The sequence below is a fragment of the Mustela nivalis genome, assembly GCF_964662115.1.
Source record: "Mustela nivalis genome assembly, chromosome: 8".
Classification (NCBI taxonomy): domain Eukaryota; kingdom Metazoa; phylum Chordata; class Mammalia; order Carnivora; family Mustelidae; genus Mustela; species Mustela nivalis.
The window spans coordinates 35,508,477-35,527,433 of record NC_139027.1 but is presented as its reverse complement, the minus strand read 5'-3'; the positions used below and the strand labels follow the sequence as shown (position 1 = coordinate 35,527,433).

At 48.9% G+C, this 18,957-nt stretch overlaps 1 protein-coding gene across 15 annotated transcripts in view; it reads right to left on the bottom strand.

Annotated features, from left to right (window-relative positions):
• Positions 1–12,949: 12,949 nt before the first annotated feature.
• Positions 12,950–18,957, bottom strand: part of BCL2L11 (BCL2 like 11) — a 44,541-nt gene continuing 38,533 nt past the window's right edge. For all 15 annotated transcript variants that reach the window (XR_014314841.1, XR_014314845.1, XR_014314847.1 and 12 more), the window contains one exon: positions 12,950–17,417. Coding sequence is in view for 12 of the 15 variants with exons in the window: in XM_082743355.1 (XP_082599481.1) it covers positions 17,319–17,417 (99 nt within the window). In the remaining 3 variants the exon portion in view is untranslated. The remainder of the gene's footprint in view (positions 17,418–18,957) is intronic.

The following is an 18,957-nucleotide window of genomic DNA, read 5'->3' as shown; positions in this document are numbered from 1 at the left end:
CTATGAAGGAAGGAGATCATTCAGACAAAGGACCTAAAACAGTGCCTAGGGCACATTAATTAAGTGTCAAATGTGACCCTTTATAGTAGCTTGAATTAGAGGTTAAGACTCTAACCACACCCCCTGTCCCCAAAACCTGTAAATGTGACCTTATTTGGGAAGCAGGGTTTGGAGATACAGTTAAGTCAAGGATGTTGAGTGACATAATCCTGGATTACTCAGGAAGGCCCCAAATCCAAAGCCAAGTGCCCTGGAAGGAGACAGAGGAGGAGAGACACACCCAGAGGAGGAGGCCACATGAGGACAGAGGCAGGGAGGCCACCACAAGCCAAGGGACCCCCGGAAGAGGCAAGGAAGCCTTCTCCCCCGGAAGCCTTCTGAGGGGGCACGGCCTTGCTGACACCTTGATTTTGGATTTCTGGCCTCGAAAACTGTGAATGAGTAAATTTCTGTTGTTTCATGCCACCGAGTTTTTGAGCAAGTTGTTACGGCGGCCCTAGAACAGTCTTTACCTTTGGAGACTGATGTGGGCAGTAAAGAAGAAAGCGCATGAAAATGTCAGGGACAGTGAAGATGACCCGTCCATACCTCCCCATCTCCACGTTACCGGTATACGCATGCGCACATGCACGTAGCCGCTGAGCGCACAAACACACACAGGGACAAATGTCCGGGGCAGCCCCCAACCTCACACACAGCAACGAGGGAGGAGAGGGTGGTATGTCATCAGACACTTGTGAGGTCAATGCGACCTAACTGAGGAGGTTTCCCGTCATCTGCTGACCACAGGCTGGGCCCGGGGCCACGCAGGTCTGAAGAAGCCGGGTACCGACCGCAGTGGGGACAGAGGCCAGCCCGCTTTGGAGCTTCCCGTCATCCGATAGCTTTAATCAGAATGAAACTCGAAGACAAGGTGGGGAAGAGGGACAAGGGTGGGTGGCTCCAGGCTGTCTGATTAATCAACACAGGCCAGTGTCCCGTCAGTTTCAAATACTGACCCCCAAGAACTTGGGTCTTTGCTGAACAGATCTGGGGTCATTTTCTTCCCTCTCTGAGTCATGGGACATGGGACTCCTCCTTTAACTAAATTCACACTGAGCAAGGCTTGCTTCCATTTTGGATATTTTCAACTGGAAATCATGCAGGCTTATGGAAAATAACTTCCAGTTACAGAAAACATGAAAAAAAAAGGGTTCTTGGCATTTGGGAACTCTGGTAAAGAATTCTGTCTCTCTGAAACTGGAGTTTTATTTGATGTTTCTTGGAAAGAAACCATTCGACTTACTTTATAGTCTTTCAGTCCTTCAAAGGGTACAGAATGAGACACACAGAAGAACATAAATAATCCAAAAAAATGTACTCTATCTTGTGAATGCTATATCCTTCCTCCTCATAAGGTATATTTATGAACTCCGAAAAGTAATTTCAGGGGGGAAAAAATTGCAATCTCAGTCCAGTTTTATAACAATGAAAGTGTGTTTGTTCCTGCCTTGTGGATTATTTTTAAGGCAGTGTGGTACTATTTACACAAGTGACATACACGACTCCCTGAGGCCAAAGTCCTTCAGATTTTACATCTGCCTTCTTGGGTGTTTACGCTTTCGGAAAAGGAGATGTGCAGTCAGGGAACGTGTTCAGTTCATCCAAACAGCGCTCTTTCCCACTGTGTCAGTCTCCAGGTGTTAGACTTTACCTGTGGACCCACCCTTCCCCCTCTCCCCTCCCATGGCCCCTTCTTCCCCCTCCTCCCTCCCTCCTGCCTCCCGTCTCCCTCCTCCTCCTCCCCTGGTCCATGTGTAATCAGTTGGTCACACAGGCCACACACTGGATTTTAGCCACGGGGAGAAGCAGGGGTGAGGCAAGTGTGTCTTTTCCATCTCAGCCTGTCTGTCTGTCTGTCTGCCTGTCTGTCTGTCTAAACTTTCATGGCCCCACTAGGCAGGTCAGTCCCACGGGTTGGACCCGAGTAGAGGCAATAGTGCTGTGACCCACGAGGGCAGCCGGCAGCCCGATCCCTTTGATGCTCTGAGAATAGCTCCCAGAGGCCTCTTTGCAGACGGTCATCAGATAAAAGACTCAGTGCCCCAGGGCTGCCCCGGCCATCTGGTGGGCAAGTATTTTAAGCTTGATTTCTTCTGGAAGGAAGTTCTGAGAAACTTCTGTCCTGGTACTCCACATCTGTGTACAGCAGAAGCCCACATGTGACTGGGTCCCACAATGGGAAGCTCTCAGGGGTCTGGAGGGAGACAGGGGAACCTCTCCCATTTCCCCCCAATTTAGTACTCCCTGAAATTGCCCAAGGTGCTAGGGCAGCCATGCGCCTTCCTTTCCCTGGAACAACAATGAGATCATTTCACAGATGTTCCTACTGCAAGCCAGTGCTGGGATGCAAGGAACGGGGCCCACACAGTCCTTGGAGCAGAGAGCCCAGGCCTCGCCCATCACCAGAACCCCAGAGATTAGGGCCTGAGTCCCACTCTGCTGTCCTACAGCACCCCGAGTTCTAACACACACCAGAGTGGGGGCTCCAGAAGTGTGTGCAAAGCCTCACTGCCCAGAGACCAGAATGGAAGGTGAGACAGAATGGCGCCGTTGGGGAGGGCCACAGCGGGAAGGGGACACATGAGCAGGACCTGTAGCTACTGAAGATGCCGGCCCTGTGGCTCTTTGGGAGGAGCATGGGGGAAAGAAGCCCTGCAGGACCATGATGTGGCAGTGACTACTCCTGGGGGGATTCCGGGAATCCGCCCATGTTGTTGGACTTGATTTCCTCTCCTGTCAATTTCTTAAGATTACTGAGGAGTTGAGTAACTGAGCGACAGCAACCCAAGCACCCCCGTGCCAACAGTGTCGTGAAAGGCTGACTTCAAGGCTTTATCAGGGGACTTTACTCTGTCAGCATCCTGTTGGCACCAGGCGCCCTAGGCAGCAGCTTTTAAAGAAAGGCTTTGGAAGAAGCTTAGTGGCCCTGGGGCCCGAGCAGGTGCCATGTGGAGGGAGGAAGGGGTCACCATAAAGTAAAAGAGCACCTCCCTCACCCCACTCCTCCAAGAACCATTTCGCCAAAGTCTGGACCTGCCTCTTAGGAAAAAAGTTTATGACCTGAATAGGCCACTGTTCCCATGACTGTTTTTTAGAAGGTGAAAAGCACAAATCATAGTCAAGTAGCCAAGGACAGACTTGGGCTTTCATGAAAGATGAGGTCCCACGGAACCCTAATTGGACGTTTCGCTATCACCCATGCACCCTGGGTCGTGCGGCGAGCACGTACTGGGGACCAGGCACTATGTTAGATCCTGCTGAACCAGAGAGATGCTGCCTTGACCCTTACAATCCTGAAAGCAGAGAGATGCACTTTTGACTAGAATTATTAAAATCCCTGGGTGGGGATGAGAGCATTGACCTGGGAGCCGAACCTGACCCAGAGCTCAGGGGCTGGAAGCTTGAGTCAGGCTGAATCACCTGGGAGCTTCACTGGCCAGGACTTCTGCTCTGGGAAGGACAGGGAGGGGTCAAGGCTGGGCCCATGGGGGCTCACACAGAGGCCATTTGTGGGTGGGCCGACCCAGCATCCTTGCATAGGACTTTTCCAATTAGGGGCCATGTGGGTTGTGATGTCTTCCCCAGTACGAGTGAATGTGAGGCCCCTCTAAGTATCATGCCTGAATGCTTGCTGTCAGGGCCTGCTGTGTGTCATCCTTGCTTTTCAGGGGACAAGGCACTTTTCCTGATTCTGGGATCCCCTCACATGCCATGCCCACCTGAGCCGTGAAGGCCAAGGTCAAGAACACTACAGTACTCACTGCCAGTCGTTACCCATTCTACACACTGATTCCATTCCACCTCTTATCCCATTCTACCTACCTACACACACACACACACACACACATACACACACACACATACACAGCCCAGCCAGCAACCCCTTCTCCTGTCTCTGACCTTGCTGAGCCCTTTGGATTGGACCTACCTGATGACTTGCGCTCTCCCCAGGCACGGAGCCCCACCGACACCTTGCAGTGGCCTTGGCCCTGGGCCCTCCAGCCCATGCTGTCTGTCCTCCCACTCACCCTGAATTTGGCAGGAGGCACGAATGCCCGTGCCAGCGCAAACTGACAGGGGGAAACAGAAATGAGGATCGAACATTTTGCAACTACAACAAAAATTTAAACAAACAGAAGGTACCTTATTGAGTGTTGTCCTTCAGAACATTCTTCCTGGGGGTGATGAGCTTGATCTGGTGATGTTGCCCCGGGGCCACACAATTTCTGGAATTATCCGTGGGAGTCCTGAGTCAGCTGATTCAGCAGCTCCCAAACCCTGCCGCACACTGGGGTAAAAAAATACAACACTGGAATCCCGCTGCAGTTTGAGAGATGTCGACCCTGGATGTGGCTTATTTTGTTCAAAGAAACACCTTCCAGGGTTGAGCCTTCACACCCCCACTTCCGGTGGCCCATGTTCCACAGACGGTCCCTATAAGTCTTCAGGACGGCATTGACCGTCCCTCATGTCTTACGACTAAAAGACCCCATTTCCTCAGATTGTGTTTTGTAAGTTTTTAAAGTGTTTCATTAAAGTAAATGCCTAACGACTGACGCCGAGGCCTTTCTTCAATCGGCCAGTGGTTATAGTCCAAGTGGCTGGGATTCCTTTCCAAAATCCCAACATTTTCCTTTTAAAATGAATCGATAACACTTTGCTTCTGGATCAGCCCTAACTTGAGTTGGCAGCTCAACAAAACAGAACTCTCCATTAGCCCTTGTTCCTCCCGGCTCCCCCCACACCTACTCCTCCCCCCAATCCTTGTTTCTCTTCTCAGGAAGGGCTCCCTGCTGCCCCAGCCATTCTGGCCCAAGTCCTCTCTTAGGACCCTCCAGTCCCTTTCTTCTCTCTCCCTCTACACCGGGAGACCCCGTCTCCCCTTCCTTCCGAGCATCTCTCCCTCCGCCCAGGTCCAGGTCCCCAGCTTCCTGGGAGGCCTCCTGTCCCCTGCGTCTAACACTTCTGCTCACTGCCGTCATCCAGACACCGCATCCAGAAATTTTTAACTTTCTGACATAAACTCGGATTTATAAAGGGGTTGCAAAATCGTATAAACAATTTCCTTCCAGCCCTCACCCAGACTCCCCAAATGCTAACCTTTTGCCACATTTGCCTTACTCTTCCCCTTTGGCCCCAAGATATAATACACGTATGTATATTGTATGTTTTCCTGAATGTCTGAGAGTAAACTGCAGATATGCAGGGCCCCTCGCCCCCTCCTTACTTAGTGTGTGTCTTCTAAGAACAAGGACATCCTCTTACACCACCCTAGTTCAATGATCAAAATCAGGAAATTAACCTTGATGCAATATTGTCTAATCTACATATTTTATTTAGGTTTTACTACTTGTCACAATCATGTCCTTTAGTTCTTTTTGTTGTTGTTGTTGTTTTATTTTTTTATTTACTTTTTTTTTTTTTAAGATTTTATTTCTTTATTTGACAGAGAGAGATCACAGGTAGGTAGAGAGACTGGCAGAGAGAGAGAGAGAGAGCGGGAAGCAGGCTCCCTGTTGAGCAGAGAGCCCGATGTGGGACTCGATCCCAGGACCCTGAAATCATGACCTGAGCCGAAGGCAGCGGCTTAACCCACTGAGCCACCCAGGCGCCCCTGACTGAGAGAAAGCAAGAGTGGCGGGGAGGGGCAGAAGGCGTGAGAGAGAGAGAGAGAGAGAGAGATCATGCGCACACACACATGGGGGAGGGGGAGGGGTAGAGGGAGAGGGAGAGAATCTCCAGCAGACCCCCTGCTGAGTGAGGAGCCTGATCTGGGTGGGGCTTGATGCCAGGACCCTGAGTTCACGACCTGAGCCAAAATCAAGAGTCGGCCACTTAACTGATGGAGCCACCCAGGCACCCCTGCCCAATCATGTCCTTGATAGCAAACGGAAATCCCAGATCCCAAATGACAGTTTATTGTTATGTCCTTTCCATCTCCCTTAGTCTAGAGTTCAGAAGACTCTTCCCCAAATTATGTCAGCTTCTGTTGGCTCTGCAACGAAAACCCTGTGGAATGAGATGGAACCCAGTCTCTTGGGCATGGCCCACCTGGCCCTGCCGCCCGGCCCATTGTCCCCAGTGACTCCCAGTGACACTAGTTCCTGGTGGCCGCCGGGAGGCCGGACTTCCTGTCTCTGGTCTCTCAGTCTGGAACTCCTCTGAGCTTTTGGATGGATGCTCCTCTAGCCATACTCTAGACCTGTCCCACCACACGCGGCCCTGTGATCTCCTTCCCCTTTCCGTGTCTGCTCCTTTGTTCACCCATTTGTCATTTGTGCCTCACTCCCCACTTAGGATAAGCCCATGGGAGCGGGGATCTCAGCTGTCTGGTTCTGGCTGAGTCCTGAACACTTGCAAGAAACCGGGCCTGGGACGTAACAGATGTGCAGCAAACGTTTGGTGAATGAGGGAATGAGTGAAGGGATGAAGGCCAGTGTTTTCAGACTATTTGGATCAAAGACAATAAAGTCCTTTCACCTATACTCATATGGGTAAGAGATTTTATAGAAGCTGAATGAAAGAGAAAGAAATGTTTTTTTCCTCAGATAGCTTTTCAAAATGTCAGCCAATGACCTAGGAAGCTTTGGCGCCACGGCCCTCATCGTCCACCAGTCCAGACGTCAAGATAATAGAATGGATTTACTTTTTAAGAGAATGTGCCAGATCGTCTACATCCAGGGCTTTCTGTGACAGGCTTCTCAGCAGAAATAAGTGACACAGAGCGACATGAAGGTCATGGTCGAGTAACACAGGGAAGAAAGAGTTCCTGACCAAGCCACAGGCTGCCTGGAACTCAGTCAAATAACAAATGGGGCTCCCTTTCCTGTTTGAAGGGCCTTGAGAGGCCCCGAACGCCCTTGGGGGACCCCAGCCAGATCTCCAGCCTCTCCTCATGCCTCTGCAGGAACAGCTCCCAGCCTGAGGCCCGCGGAGCCAGCGGACAGGTCAGGGGCACGCCTGGGCCTTAGGCAGGCAGGACTGAACCGCTCACGCTTACAACTGAACAGGTTCTGCGCCTTCCACGGGGAGTGAACTCCTCAGCTCCAGACATGTGTTGGTCTGTCGCGGGAGCTGCACACTTCACTGTATCTACTTGTACCTGCGTCAATTCTTTTTAAAAAGAGAAAAGAGGAAAATGTGGGCAGCTTTGTCTCCCCGTAAGAACAGCAGCTTTCGGGGCGCTTGGGTGGCTCAGTGGGTTAAGCCGCTGCCTTTAGCTCAGGTCATGATCTCAGGGTCCTGGGATCGAGTCCCGCATTGGGCTCTTTGCTCAGCAGGGAGCCTGCTTCCCTCTCTCTCTTTCTGCCTGCCTCTCTGTCTACTTGTGATTTCTCTCTGTCAAATAAATAAATAAAAATCTTTAAAAAAAAATAAAAAAAATATAAATAAAAAAAAAAAGAACAGCAGCTTTCGGAGCTGGCCTGGCTGAGTCCCCAGGGAGCCCAGACCTGACGGCTACAACGCACTGGAGAGAGGGGTAGGTGGGGGAACTAGATGACATGAGCCCCAAATCCTGCCCTGGCCTGGCACCCAACCATGTGCACCAGGATAAGACAAGCAAAAGGAACATTCGTACCCAGCCGGGGCTCTGGGCTCAGACATGGTGCTGAGTCTCAGGGCGGCCTGGTAGATGAGGCAGGATATTGAAGGTGTGGGAGGCCTTGGGTCGGAGCACCCTCCTGGCTCAGGTCTGGAAAGACAGGTTCACCGACTAGATGGGAATGGGAGCTAGCAGATTCCGTTCCTAACGGATGCACAACAGGCCCTCGCTGACTGACCTTACTCTACACTGCTAGCTGGGAGACTACGTTCATACGGTCTGTGACCCCTCTGCTCCATCATCCTGGCACTGCGATGCCACCAATAATGTGGCCTGACCTGTAGAAAAGTGCGTGAGGCCGCCGTGCTGGAGTGAGTAGGGCAGCAGGTGGAGGGATGCGAGCACAGGTTCCCTCAGACTGAGGCTGCACCTTACAGAGACATGGGCAGCCGTCAGGAGGCTCCGACAATACCCAGAACTCTTGGGACAACCCACACCGTCCACAGGAGGTCATCAGGTGAGGTCATGGAGAGTTGCAGGAGGTCTGACTCCTAAGAAGTACAGGATGGGTGGCAGGGGACAGGGGTTCCTCTAAGGTGTGCCATTCGTAAAGCCGAAATGCTCCAGGGCTGGAGATGCAAGTGAGCCCTGAGGCCCACAGCACCCAACCCCTCCTGCCCCTACAAGGCGGTTGGGACCAGGCCAGAGAGTCACAAGTTCCCAGAATGCCTGGAACTGTTCCGAGGTAAGGCAGACCCATGGGCATCCCATCTGAGGCAGACCCTGCCTGGTCTCAGCCTCCTGCTCTGCCAGGACCTGAACAGAGGAAGGGGAGTCTGGCAGAGTCACTACCATGACCATGAGCTCGGAGACCCTGTGCAAGAAGCTTAAATATTTCTGACTCAGTTTCTCTATCTGGACACTTGGGGTAATAAGGGCAGTTTCTTCAAAGGACTCTTTGAGATGATGAGATACTCTCGACAGGACCTCACACATACACGCCCAGGGGTTAGCTGTCACTAGGGGTGTCACTACAGGGGGCTCTGGAGCCAGGTGGGACGTAGGGGAGACACGGGTGGAGCCATACATCCCTCCCCATTGCTTCTCCATGCTCCTGAAACAGCTTGCTCCCTGGGATTCCACCACAGCATTTCATCGGGGTCTTTCTGCTCTCTGCCCGTGGGACCTGGAGCAACACAGGCCCTAGCATGTCCTAGTCTTAGGCACTTTCAACACTTTCATTTGTGTCTGGGATATGGGGTAGGGTCTTACTACATACTTGGATTGAACAAATGAATTTTTTAGGAAAACCACGACCTAAGTTACTAACAGAGAAATAAGGTTGCATAAACCCTCTGATGTCTTTCTGGGCCAGAAGGTCAACAATGGAACCTGACATCTTTAGGGTATATTTTAAGAGTGGCTGTTCAAGTTCGATCTGGTTTCATTAGCAAATAGGGAGTTATCCTAGAGCTGCCTCTCTCCAAGTCTGCTTTAAGAAGGCAAAGGGGAGAGGTTGTGATGATCTTCTCTTGCTGAGTCCCTTCTGGTAACACAGGTATCATATGGCAGAACATTCTAGAAACAAGGGCCTTTGACATTCTAATATGTTTTCTTGGCCATGACTTCTAAAGACTCAGGGGTTGTCTCAGGAAACAGTGTGTTCAGGAAAGGAGATCCCCATGGTAAAAGTTAGGGAAGTTGGAGAATTTTTCCCTTGTCATTTTCCATATTCTCATATACCTTATCTGGTCTTGCCCTAGTGGAGAATTTTAACAGCTTGTCACCTCTCATGTTCTGAATTATTTTCTTTAGAGAGAACTCCTTACCACCTTTTTATTCAGCCCTTCCTGACAGGTAGGAATGAGTTAGCGCCTACGGCTGTCAACAATTCTTGGTTAACTCAGCGCACAGAGAACTTAGTGGAGGGGTGGGCACCGGGCTCACAGAACACAAAGGAAGCTGGGAGACCAGGCACTGGCATGCTGGTGGTTGGGCAGCAAAGTACTATGGCTAGGGAATGTCAACCTGCCCCCTCAGCCTCAAGGATGCCGTCCTCCCAACAGCCCATCTTTGCCTCACTTGCTCTAGATTCAAAGAGTGTTACATCGGCCAAGCTTAGGACATGGCACTCTCAGCAGCGCCAGGGGCAGGGAGAGAGGGGGAAATTGTGGTGGAGATAAGAAAGGGAGGATGGGGGGTTGGTCACTAGATAATCCCCCTCCCTCTCATAAAGAAAAGCTAACAAATGTGCAGGATGTATGGAAGAAAACTCGTGTACTGAAATCATCAAACAGCAAACCTCACAGACGGATACAAAGACTATCCACCCTGAGAAACATCTTGGAAAAATGACAGTGCTCCCCTAAATGCATATACAGTCACTGTCATCCCAAGCTAGATCCCCACAGAATTTTTCAAGCTTAAATGGATTCTAAAACGCACGTTTAAGACCAAATGTCGAATGGCTGGGACAATCTTGAAAAATAAGGATAAGAAATGTAAGAACATAAAACTAGAGTAATCAAAGGGGGGCTGGAGGGGTACGCAAAATGGGCAGAGGGGATGAAGAGGCACGAGCTTCCAGTTGTAAAGCAGATTAAGTCCCAAAGGTGAGCAGTACAGCCTCAGGAATGTCCTCGTGTTGGGGTGACTCTGTATGGTGACAGCTGGTGGCCACAGTTACTGTAGGGAGCGTCTTGTAATGTTTATAATTTTGGATCACTCTCGTTGTGTGCCCCTTAAACTAGTATTGTGTCAACGATACTTCAATTAAGAAAACCAAGAGTAATCGGGATAATGTAGATTAAACAAGATCAATGGGAAAGAACTGAGAAACAGAACCACCTGTACAAAAATTGATAGATGTCAAATAGCCACTTCAGGCTGGTTTGGAGAAGGGAGGAGTCTTAGCTGTCTGGGCAGGGGTGTGGGGAGGAAGGCGGGCAAAGTTAGATTCATACAACATATCATTAAAAAAAATCCATATTAAAAATTATTTAAAAAACTGTATAATTATATGAATAAAATGTAATATGTTTGAAACTTGAGCAGAGGGAAGGTCTTTCAAGATACGAACTACGGAAGCCTAAGGAAGATGAAAGCTGACTTCTAAAGTGGTAGTGACTACCTCAAGTGCACCTCAGGCAGGAAAAAAACACGCGACGAAGTAAAACATACATTCCCAAAAAGACATGAGGAAGGATAGTCCCAGCAGCTTTATACGGTCTTAGCCCCAATCTGGTAAGAGCTCAGGGGTTCATGAGCAAGGCAATGGACCACATGTCGTCTGTTCATACAGTACGACAATACTTGACTGAATATAAAGGAAGTTACTGATTATAACTCAGGTCTCAAAAACATTAAGCTGAGCAAAAAAGAAACCAGACACATGCAAAAAACACACTACACGATTCTATTCAAACTATCCACAAAAACTGATCTACGGTGGGAAAAAAAAATCAGAACCCTGGTCACCCCTGGGGTGGGATAGGAGGGACTGCCTGGGAAGGAGCAGGAGAGAACTTTCTAGAAGGATGGCAATGTTCCTCATCTTAATGGAGGTTTGGGTGACTGCTTTATCCTTGGTCAAAACGTAGCAAATGCACACTTAATATTTGTGTTTTGTTGTGTGTAAGTTTGAAAACTTGAAAAGTTTTCTTCTCAAAAGAGAAATCTATTAACAAAAAAGAACTCTAGATAATATATGTGCTGAACTATTAAGGAATGAGTACCGAGGACTACGGTTTACTCTGGAACGCGCAGAGTAATAGACAGATGAGTGGGTGGATGGGCGATGTTAAAAAAAAGATCTAGCAAATTGCGCAAGGTAGAATCTAGGGGGTGGGTGTGTTTTGGTTCTCTGTACAATTCTTTCAACTTTTCTGTGTTCAGAAATCTTGATAATCCAATGTTGGGGAAAAACAGCAACAGACTAAAAGGAAAGCTATTTCTGACCCGTGGGAGATTTTTTACTTACTCATGCTTTACAGAGCTCATCATCAACAGAAAAAAATGAAAAACCCCATTGAACTGCAAGGAAAGGCCTTGATCAAAAAGGCAATACCTGAGATCATTCTCTTTGTCAACAGAAAAATCTGAATTCGACTAACAATGTAACTTCCCTGTCCTCTGGGCTGATAGGACGTGAGGACACTTGTCGGAGAACGTGAGGGAAAGCAAGCGTTCTCACGTGCTGCTGGTGGCTGGGTGAGCAGAGCTGAGCTGGCAGCCTCTCCCATGTCCACCTCCCTGTACCAAGACCACCGGGCAACCCTCCCGCTTGCCGGGGAGGGGCGGCAGGGCAGTCCAGATGACGCAGAAATGCCAGAAGCAGGATACCGGGTGACCAGCAGCCTATCTGTGTGTACTTGATAGAGGTCAGAAAGCAGCAGTCACGATGGGAAGATGTGAGACCTTCAGCTAAGTCAGAATCATGTGCGAATTGAAGCATTTATAGAAAAAGCAAAACCTATGTAGTATAGGTAGGCACACAGAGCAATGAAAAGGATCTGGAAAAATTCGAACTTGTGTGTGGGTGAGGAAGGAGGACTGGGGATGGGAATCCAAGCAAGCTGGGTTTGGAATACACATGATCTGAAATAAATCTAGACACACATACCTATAGGGACGAGACCGTATTTGTGTATTGCTTTGCTTAATTAAAATGAAAAGCATGGACAGATTACCCCCTTATAGCAAAGCTCAGCCCGTCTTTTAACGTTCCCAGCATTTATTTCAGAGTGAAAGTGGTCAATTACATAATTACTTGATTCAGATTTTACAGCCTCGACCCCGCAAACCGAGCTTTCAGTTCTCTGCCATCCCTTAGAGCAGTTCGTAGCCCCTCTGAGCAGCAAAGCACCCCAACACTCAGGGAGCCCTCACCAGGCGGCTGGGTCAGTTCACACACAGGGCTCCAGACACACCTGTTGGCGATCCCCTCAGCTCTGTAGAGGAGTCCTTGCTACCACAGTTGAGCCAGACTCCCCATCTTTTGTTTTTCCTTTCTTCCAACTACCGGACAGGATGGGATGGATGGCAGGACTGCTCCAATCACTAATCAATACAGGGCTGCCTCCAGCAACGCCCCCCCCCCCCCACCGCACCAGATACTGAGTCATATCTGACTGACTACGTGGGCAGAAAACTGTGCAGAAGGTCTTGCCAGCCACTTCAAAACTTTTAAGAGTGGTTTGCTTTTAAGCATGCTACACAGTGCTGTCTTCCAGCGAGAACTCCTAAAATCTACAGGTAGGTAATGCCTTCCGGGACGATGAAGGGCAGAGGTGTGGGTGTGTGTATTCATAGAGAAGCAGCTGTTTCTCCAGCGCTCTGGGAAACAAACCAAACAGCTCACCGAAAACTAGTTGAAAGTTTTATTTGTATAAACTTCATTAAGAACATAAAAGATTAAGTTTCTTAAAAAAAAAAAATCTGCAGTTATTTACAGCAGTATTGCACAAGTAAAGTGGCAATTACCCTGTCAAAATTCATCAGTGCAAAACACAAGTAAGCCAGGGAAATCGCAAATACAAATGCTACATACGCTGGGTCCTAGGAAACAGGTTAGTGACGGGTCCGTATACAGACAGATCAGTGCTATTAATGAATGTGTACCTGATGAGTTCTGATACAGTAACTAGTGGTCACAGAACCTGGACATACAACTTCAGAGAGCTTCTAATTCTGATTCCCATGTAAAAGTAGTCAAGTTACCTAGCTGGGAGTTCAAGGGTGCTTCATGAATACAATGCCGTTGGAAGGAGTCCCCTCAGCTGGTTTAGCATCACGTGTGGACCCACCCCTGCACCCACGGGAGCGGGGAGTGGACGCACACAGGCACCAGGCTAAATCAGCAGGGATGCTAGAACCATCTACTGACACGGGACCACCAGGAAGTCTCTCTAAAGCTTCTGTGAGCTTTCACATCTTAACACCCAGTCGAGTGGGACCCCCAACCTCTCTCGAAGCCAACAGAGAAGCAGAAGGAAGACAACCTGAAGCAGGCTGATCAAAGGCAGGGACCAAAGGGCTTAGGGCTGGGGGGCAGTGGGGGGGCGGTTCTGTACAATTTAGCTCCTAAAGACCACTAAGCCCAAACCTCAACGCACAGGACACAGCGGGTAGGGGATAATTCAACTACTCACCAGTTGCCAAAAATGGGTAAGTGGCATGAGGTGGTGGTCCTGATGTCCCTCTCCAGGCAGGAGCACTCTGGCTCACCTGTCCCTTTCTCTTGCCCTGCACAACTCCTGGCAGCACCCCCAGAAGGGGCCCATTTTTATTTTTCTGAACTCTGAATTGTTAGGGATACCTGTTCAATGGAAAAGGCTGTCCCAACGGCCAATAATACATTAAAATAAAATAAAAATAAAAAAGATATGGGCTGGCCTTAATAGAGTACGCATCCACGAGAAGCTGGCTCGTAAGGAATAGAAAGTCGCTGGTTATTTTTTGTAGAATTTTGTAGCTGGCCATATCTATGGTCTTTCACTGATGGCTCAGCACAGACTTCATCATCAGGATAGCAGACCCCAAGAATTTAAACCCATGTGACCAGAAATACCAGGAACCAAAGCTGGAGGGCAGCCTGGGGAAGGGCGTGGGGCTCAACAGTCACCACCTCAGAGCCAAAGCAATGAATGGTACAGCAGGGGAAGGGGTGGGGTGGGGGGAGCAGGGAGGTCAACACTTTTCAGAACGTAAGACATTAAATAAGCAGGAAATAAATATACAACATTTCTACAAGTTACAGCATTATGAAACAGTAGGACACATTACACAGAAAAAGAATCTACAATATGTACAATCCTCAATTCTGAAAAAGTTTAGTAAAAACAGTGATCTTTACTCATTTATGCTGTACAAAATTTTACAAGAGAGGGAAAGGGAACACAATTGCACACAGACATTTGGCTCAGTTGATAAGTAAAATGTGACCTCCTAATCTAATAAATAGTCAAAATATATACAATATCAAGAAGGGGGGACAGGAGAAATTTATTCTCTATGGGGTACACTTTTCTTAATCAAAGGGAAGTTCTGCCTGGTTTTCCTGCAACCCCACAAGCAGCTCTTGGCGAACTCGCTTCGGGGCGGGAGTACAGGTAACAGGAAGAATTGGTCGTGGGACTCTTTTGCATGTGTTTATTGCATTTCTGTGATAAGTCACAGGACACTTTCTACAAACCTCATGGGACAAGAGGTGGTCAAGGCACAAAACCCGCATTCAGTTTCCAAAAAGGGATCTAGTCTTTTTCTTTTTCCTACAAAAAGTAAAAGAAATAAACAATATAAAGTCAAAGGTCTACCATAGTAGGCATACCTTCTTCCGCAGGGAGGCGGCGTGATAAACAGGTACGTACAGTACAGAGACATCCAGTCATCTCTCTTCAGTCCTGGTGCAACTTCCTGCTCCTTAATACTACAAATTCATAGAATCTCTGATTTCCTCACAAGCTGCTTCTGTGGCCAGCCTGGAGGCCAGGCGGCCACTGAGCCAGAGGTATGCCAGCATGCAGCCCTCGAGCAGTGCCCAGGGAGCTGCAGTATTGAAGAAACAGAGTAAAGTGCTCCAGTCAGAGAGACTGGCACCGAGTATGGAGATCCTGGGGGGATGGGGCTGGGGGAGGTGCCCAGAACCAAATACGTCTTTGGTGTGTGTGTGCCCAGCAGGTTGACCACCGTCTTACAACCGCGTGGACTTCACGACCCTACTGAGGGGTTTGAGACACGTCAGGAACACAAGTTGACACTCAACACAGCTTTAAAAATATTCAAGACCCCAATAAGACTTTGGGGGCAAAAGAAAATCCTAAAAAAGGAAGAATATTTGGAATCAAATATCTCTACCTAATGGAAAATGCATATATGCTTTAGATATATACATATATACATACATATATATGTATATATATATTTATATGGAATTATCAAGATAGAAACGGATTTCCCCACTTAATTACGTGAAAACTCTGGTCCTCTATGGGCCCAAAGCAAAACAAGAATGGTTGGCACTGCTGACTTGTTTGAAAAATCACGTTTTTCTCTTAAAAAGCCATTTAAGGATCTGGGGTTTCAAATTGGAAGTTTTAGGGTTCACGAAATGATCTCTACCTCTCCTCTTTCACTGCTTCCTGATCTCTCTTGGGTCTCCCCGAATTGTTTAACTGCCTTTGAAATGACACACCAACTCATGGACCCTACAGTTGCTGCACCCCACCCCAGACAGATGTGGAGAAAGAGCGAGCTTGCCCAAGAGAGGTGGGTGTACCAGGTGTGGTCCAACAACACCCAACTGTCCCGAGAATAACGGAACAAGACAGACAGACAGACATCTGTCAGAGGCTGAGAGCCCACTTCAGATTTGGGCTCCAATGCAGTGTTTATACGGTACAGCTGAAGGCAGAATTAGGCCTTCGTTCCTAAGTGGATTTGGAGGGATGGGAACCAAGTGTCAGGCATCAAAGGCCAGATGAACCTGGAGTTGTATGAAAAGCCTGGAAGCCTAGGAAACAGCCGCCTAAAGCCCCGCTCATGACTTGCGCTAATTCCCATGAGGGCTGGAGCTCTGACACCTACAGTCCCACCAGATCAGCGAGCGGGCACGTTTACCACCTGCGGCCCCTGCTGACGGTGCACCTGTGACCGCGGGTGAGTCTGCAACCAGAGAAGCCCACAGTGCGGAGGGCCACGGTACCTGTCTGTGCTAGGACTGCTATTCCTTCTTCAGAACACCTGTAAATGACGAGCCCATCAAAACCAGTGAAAACCAACACTATGCGCGTCCCAGTGAATAATCTACCGACAGACAAGCCAATGGGGTTGTGGAGGTCACAGGCAGATCCTTATTCATGCTCTGACCCAGTTCCCTTTCATGATGATAATATGCTGCACCTCCTGTGTGCATCGGCCTCCAGACAGACCAGAGGAGCATCACCAAAGGAGACGAGGAAAAATACACGAAGAGAGTTTTAAAATTTTGCCAGGGATGCAACTGAATTTAAGGAGGTAAGTAAATATTTACAAAACGGGAGTGGCATAGCAATACAGGCGGACAACAGACCCTCTGCCCCTTTAAATTGATTTTGTTTCATAAGAACTTATTTGGTATTAATGATAAAAAAAAAAAAAAGCACGTTGAAAAGCCAATGGCAGGGCAGGGAGGGGGCTATCTCATACCTCTCCCCTTTAAAAATTCTGTACAGTAATCTCTAAAAATAAACTAAGGCAGCTTTATCAATTAGCTGGCTCAGTTTCCACTGCAGAGTTTACATAATCCTCTGAGAGTAGGCAATAGGTTCTTAAAATTTTAGTACAAAAATCATTCACGAGTTGGTTAAAAAGTTTCCATTTCCTTTTTGAAAAACCTGTTCTTATTAAAGAAGGTGGAAAAAAAACCCACACCGTGTGTAAACACCATTCTTGCATAAAATCCTGCTCCAAAGAATCATGATTTGTACATTTTTTTTTTTTTTTAAAAGAATCCTCCCTCATTTACATTCACAACAAACTTCCATCAGAAATTCTGCCATGTGGCGAACAGAAAGGTCGAGTCCACGTGCAGCGCAGCGCAGCGTCCTCGGATCGCGTTGGCTGGCCTCCCCGCATGACCTCTCTGGGGAAGAACCGCCAGCCGCACAGCAATGGCACCCCTTAGCCGCGGTGCTGGGCTTGTTGGTCGGAACCAGCGAAATGTCTGCACACACCTGGCCCCGCGAGGAGCCCGTCGTCACTGCAATCTCCACACCAGGCGGATGATGTAACGTAACAGTCGTAAGATAATCATTTGGGGGTGGGCTTCGGCTGCTGGGTAATTATTCAAAAAGACCTGAAACAACAACAGGAAAGCTTCTTAGTTTCTCAGCCCTCATGTTATTTTCAGGTGGGGGATGCCTATCTATAAGGACCCGTCCCACTGTCGCAGCTATGGAGGGGTACCCCTTTGCGAGCGCAGAAGCTTCCCAACACCAGTCCTTCCCCTGAGATTGTGAGGCCTGAGTCCTTCCTACCTCCTACTACAGAAGGAGCAGTATGAGCAGCAGCATGCCGACTGCTTCACAGAAACCCGAAGAGTGCTTGCAACCTCAAAGGCAATCAGTTTGCTTCTGTAAAAACACACCTACTATTCTTTCTATAGGCAAGGTCATCTCTGGCCAGAATGGCCTCGATCTGCATCCACCTGTGTGCAGGTGCTGAGGACAGCCATCCCCTGATCCACGGGGGTCGGCGTCCTGTGGGCAGAGGTCAGGGTGGAGGGGACAGAGGAGAGGTGCGAAGTGACTGTCTCACTACCCAGGTTATTAACATTCAAATATGCTGACTCCCCAAGGGTGAATTTCTGGTAGTGCTAGTTTACTTGAGAAACCAGTGATTTGAGGTAATTTGTCCTAAGAAGCTAAATCAAGTGGTGCACCGATGCGTCAACAAGGCCTCTGGCTGATGGGGGGGGTGGGCAGCTCTGCTATGTAAACACGGGTGGCTCAGCGCAGTATCCACGGTCACATGCACACACAGGCAGGGTCAACCCCCATCTCCCACCCCATGTGGGGAACAAAGAACAAGTAAAATTTTTTAAAAAGGCGTCTCTGCCAGTGACCACCATGTTTACTACAAGCGGAGAAACCATTCGCAAGGAAATTGCCAAATGGAAGGTCTCAGAGGTCCTCGGGGCTGCCGCAGGGCCCATCTCTGAGTTCTAATCCATCCTGCCAGTGCGTGTGAGGGGGCCATTCAGAGCAGCCAAAGGCGGCAAAGGAGCACACCTGCCTCTACGCCGGGAGCTACAACCCGTTTCACGATTCAGGTCTGCAGCCCTCACTTCCTCAGTGAGTCATCGATGCCGAGGACCAGCTAGCTCTCCACAAGCCCCCTTCTCCCTCGGGCCGGTGAAGTTTCCAACACACCACCGTGAACCCAGGGGCCACGAGTGGGGCTGGTAATGAGCACCCCCCCCCCCGCCACACGCAAACACTGCCCGCAGACACCAGCTGCCAGCGGAGGCCCTGCCTGTGACTGTTTACACGAGCTCTCGAGCACGGGTCTGACAGGGCGGGATTGTGATAAGGCCCGGGCATTTCCCGTTCTCCTTCCATAACCAGACTGGAGGAAATCGGCTTTCTGTAAGCGATTCCTGTACAGGCGCTCCGTAACCACAGTCTGTGATTTTTATCTGTTTTACACACAAGATTGCTTTGTTTTGATTTAACTTTCAAAATTACTTTGGTTTTTCTGTGTGAGAATAATTTAGGGGAAGGTTAATTTTAGTTGAGACTAATATTAATAGGTTGAAAGAGGCTTATTCAAAATAAAACCACGACTTACTAAAATGAAGAAAGCGTGCACAGGGCTAAGCAATCTCTTCAAGGTGG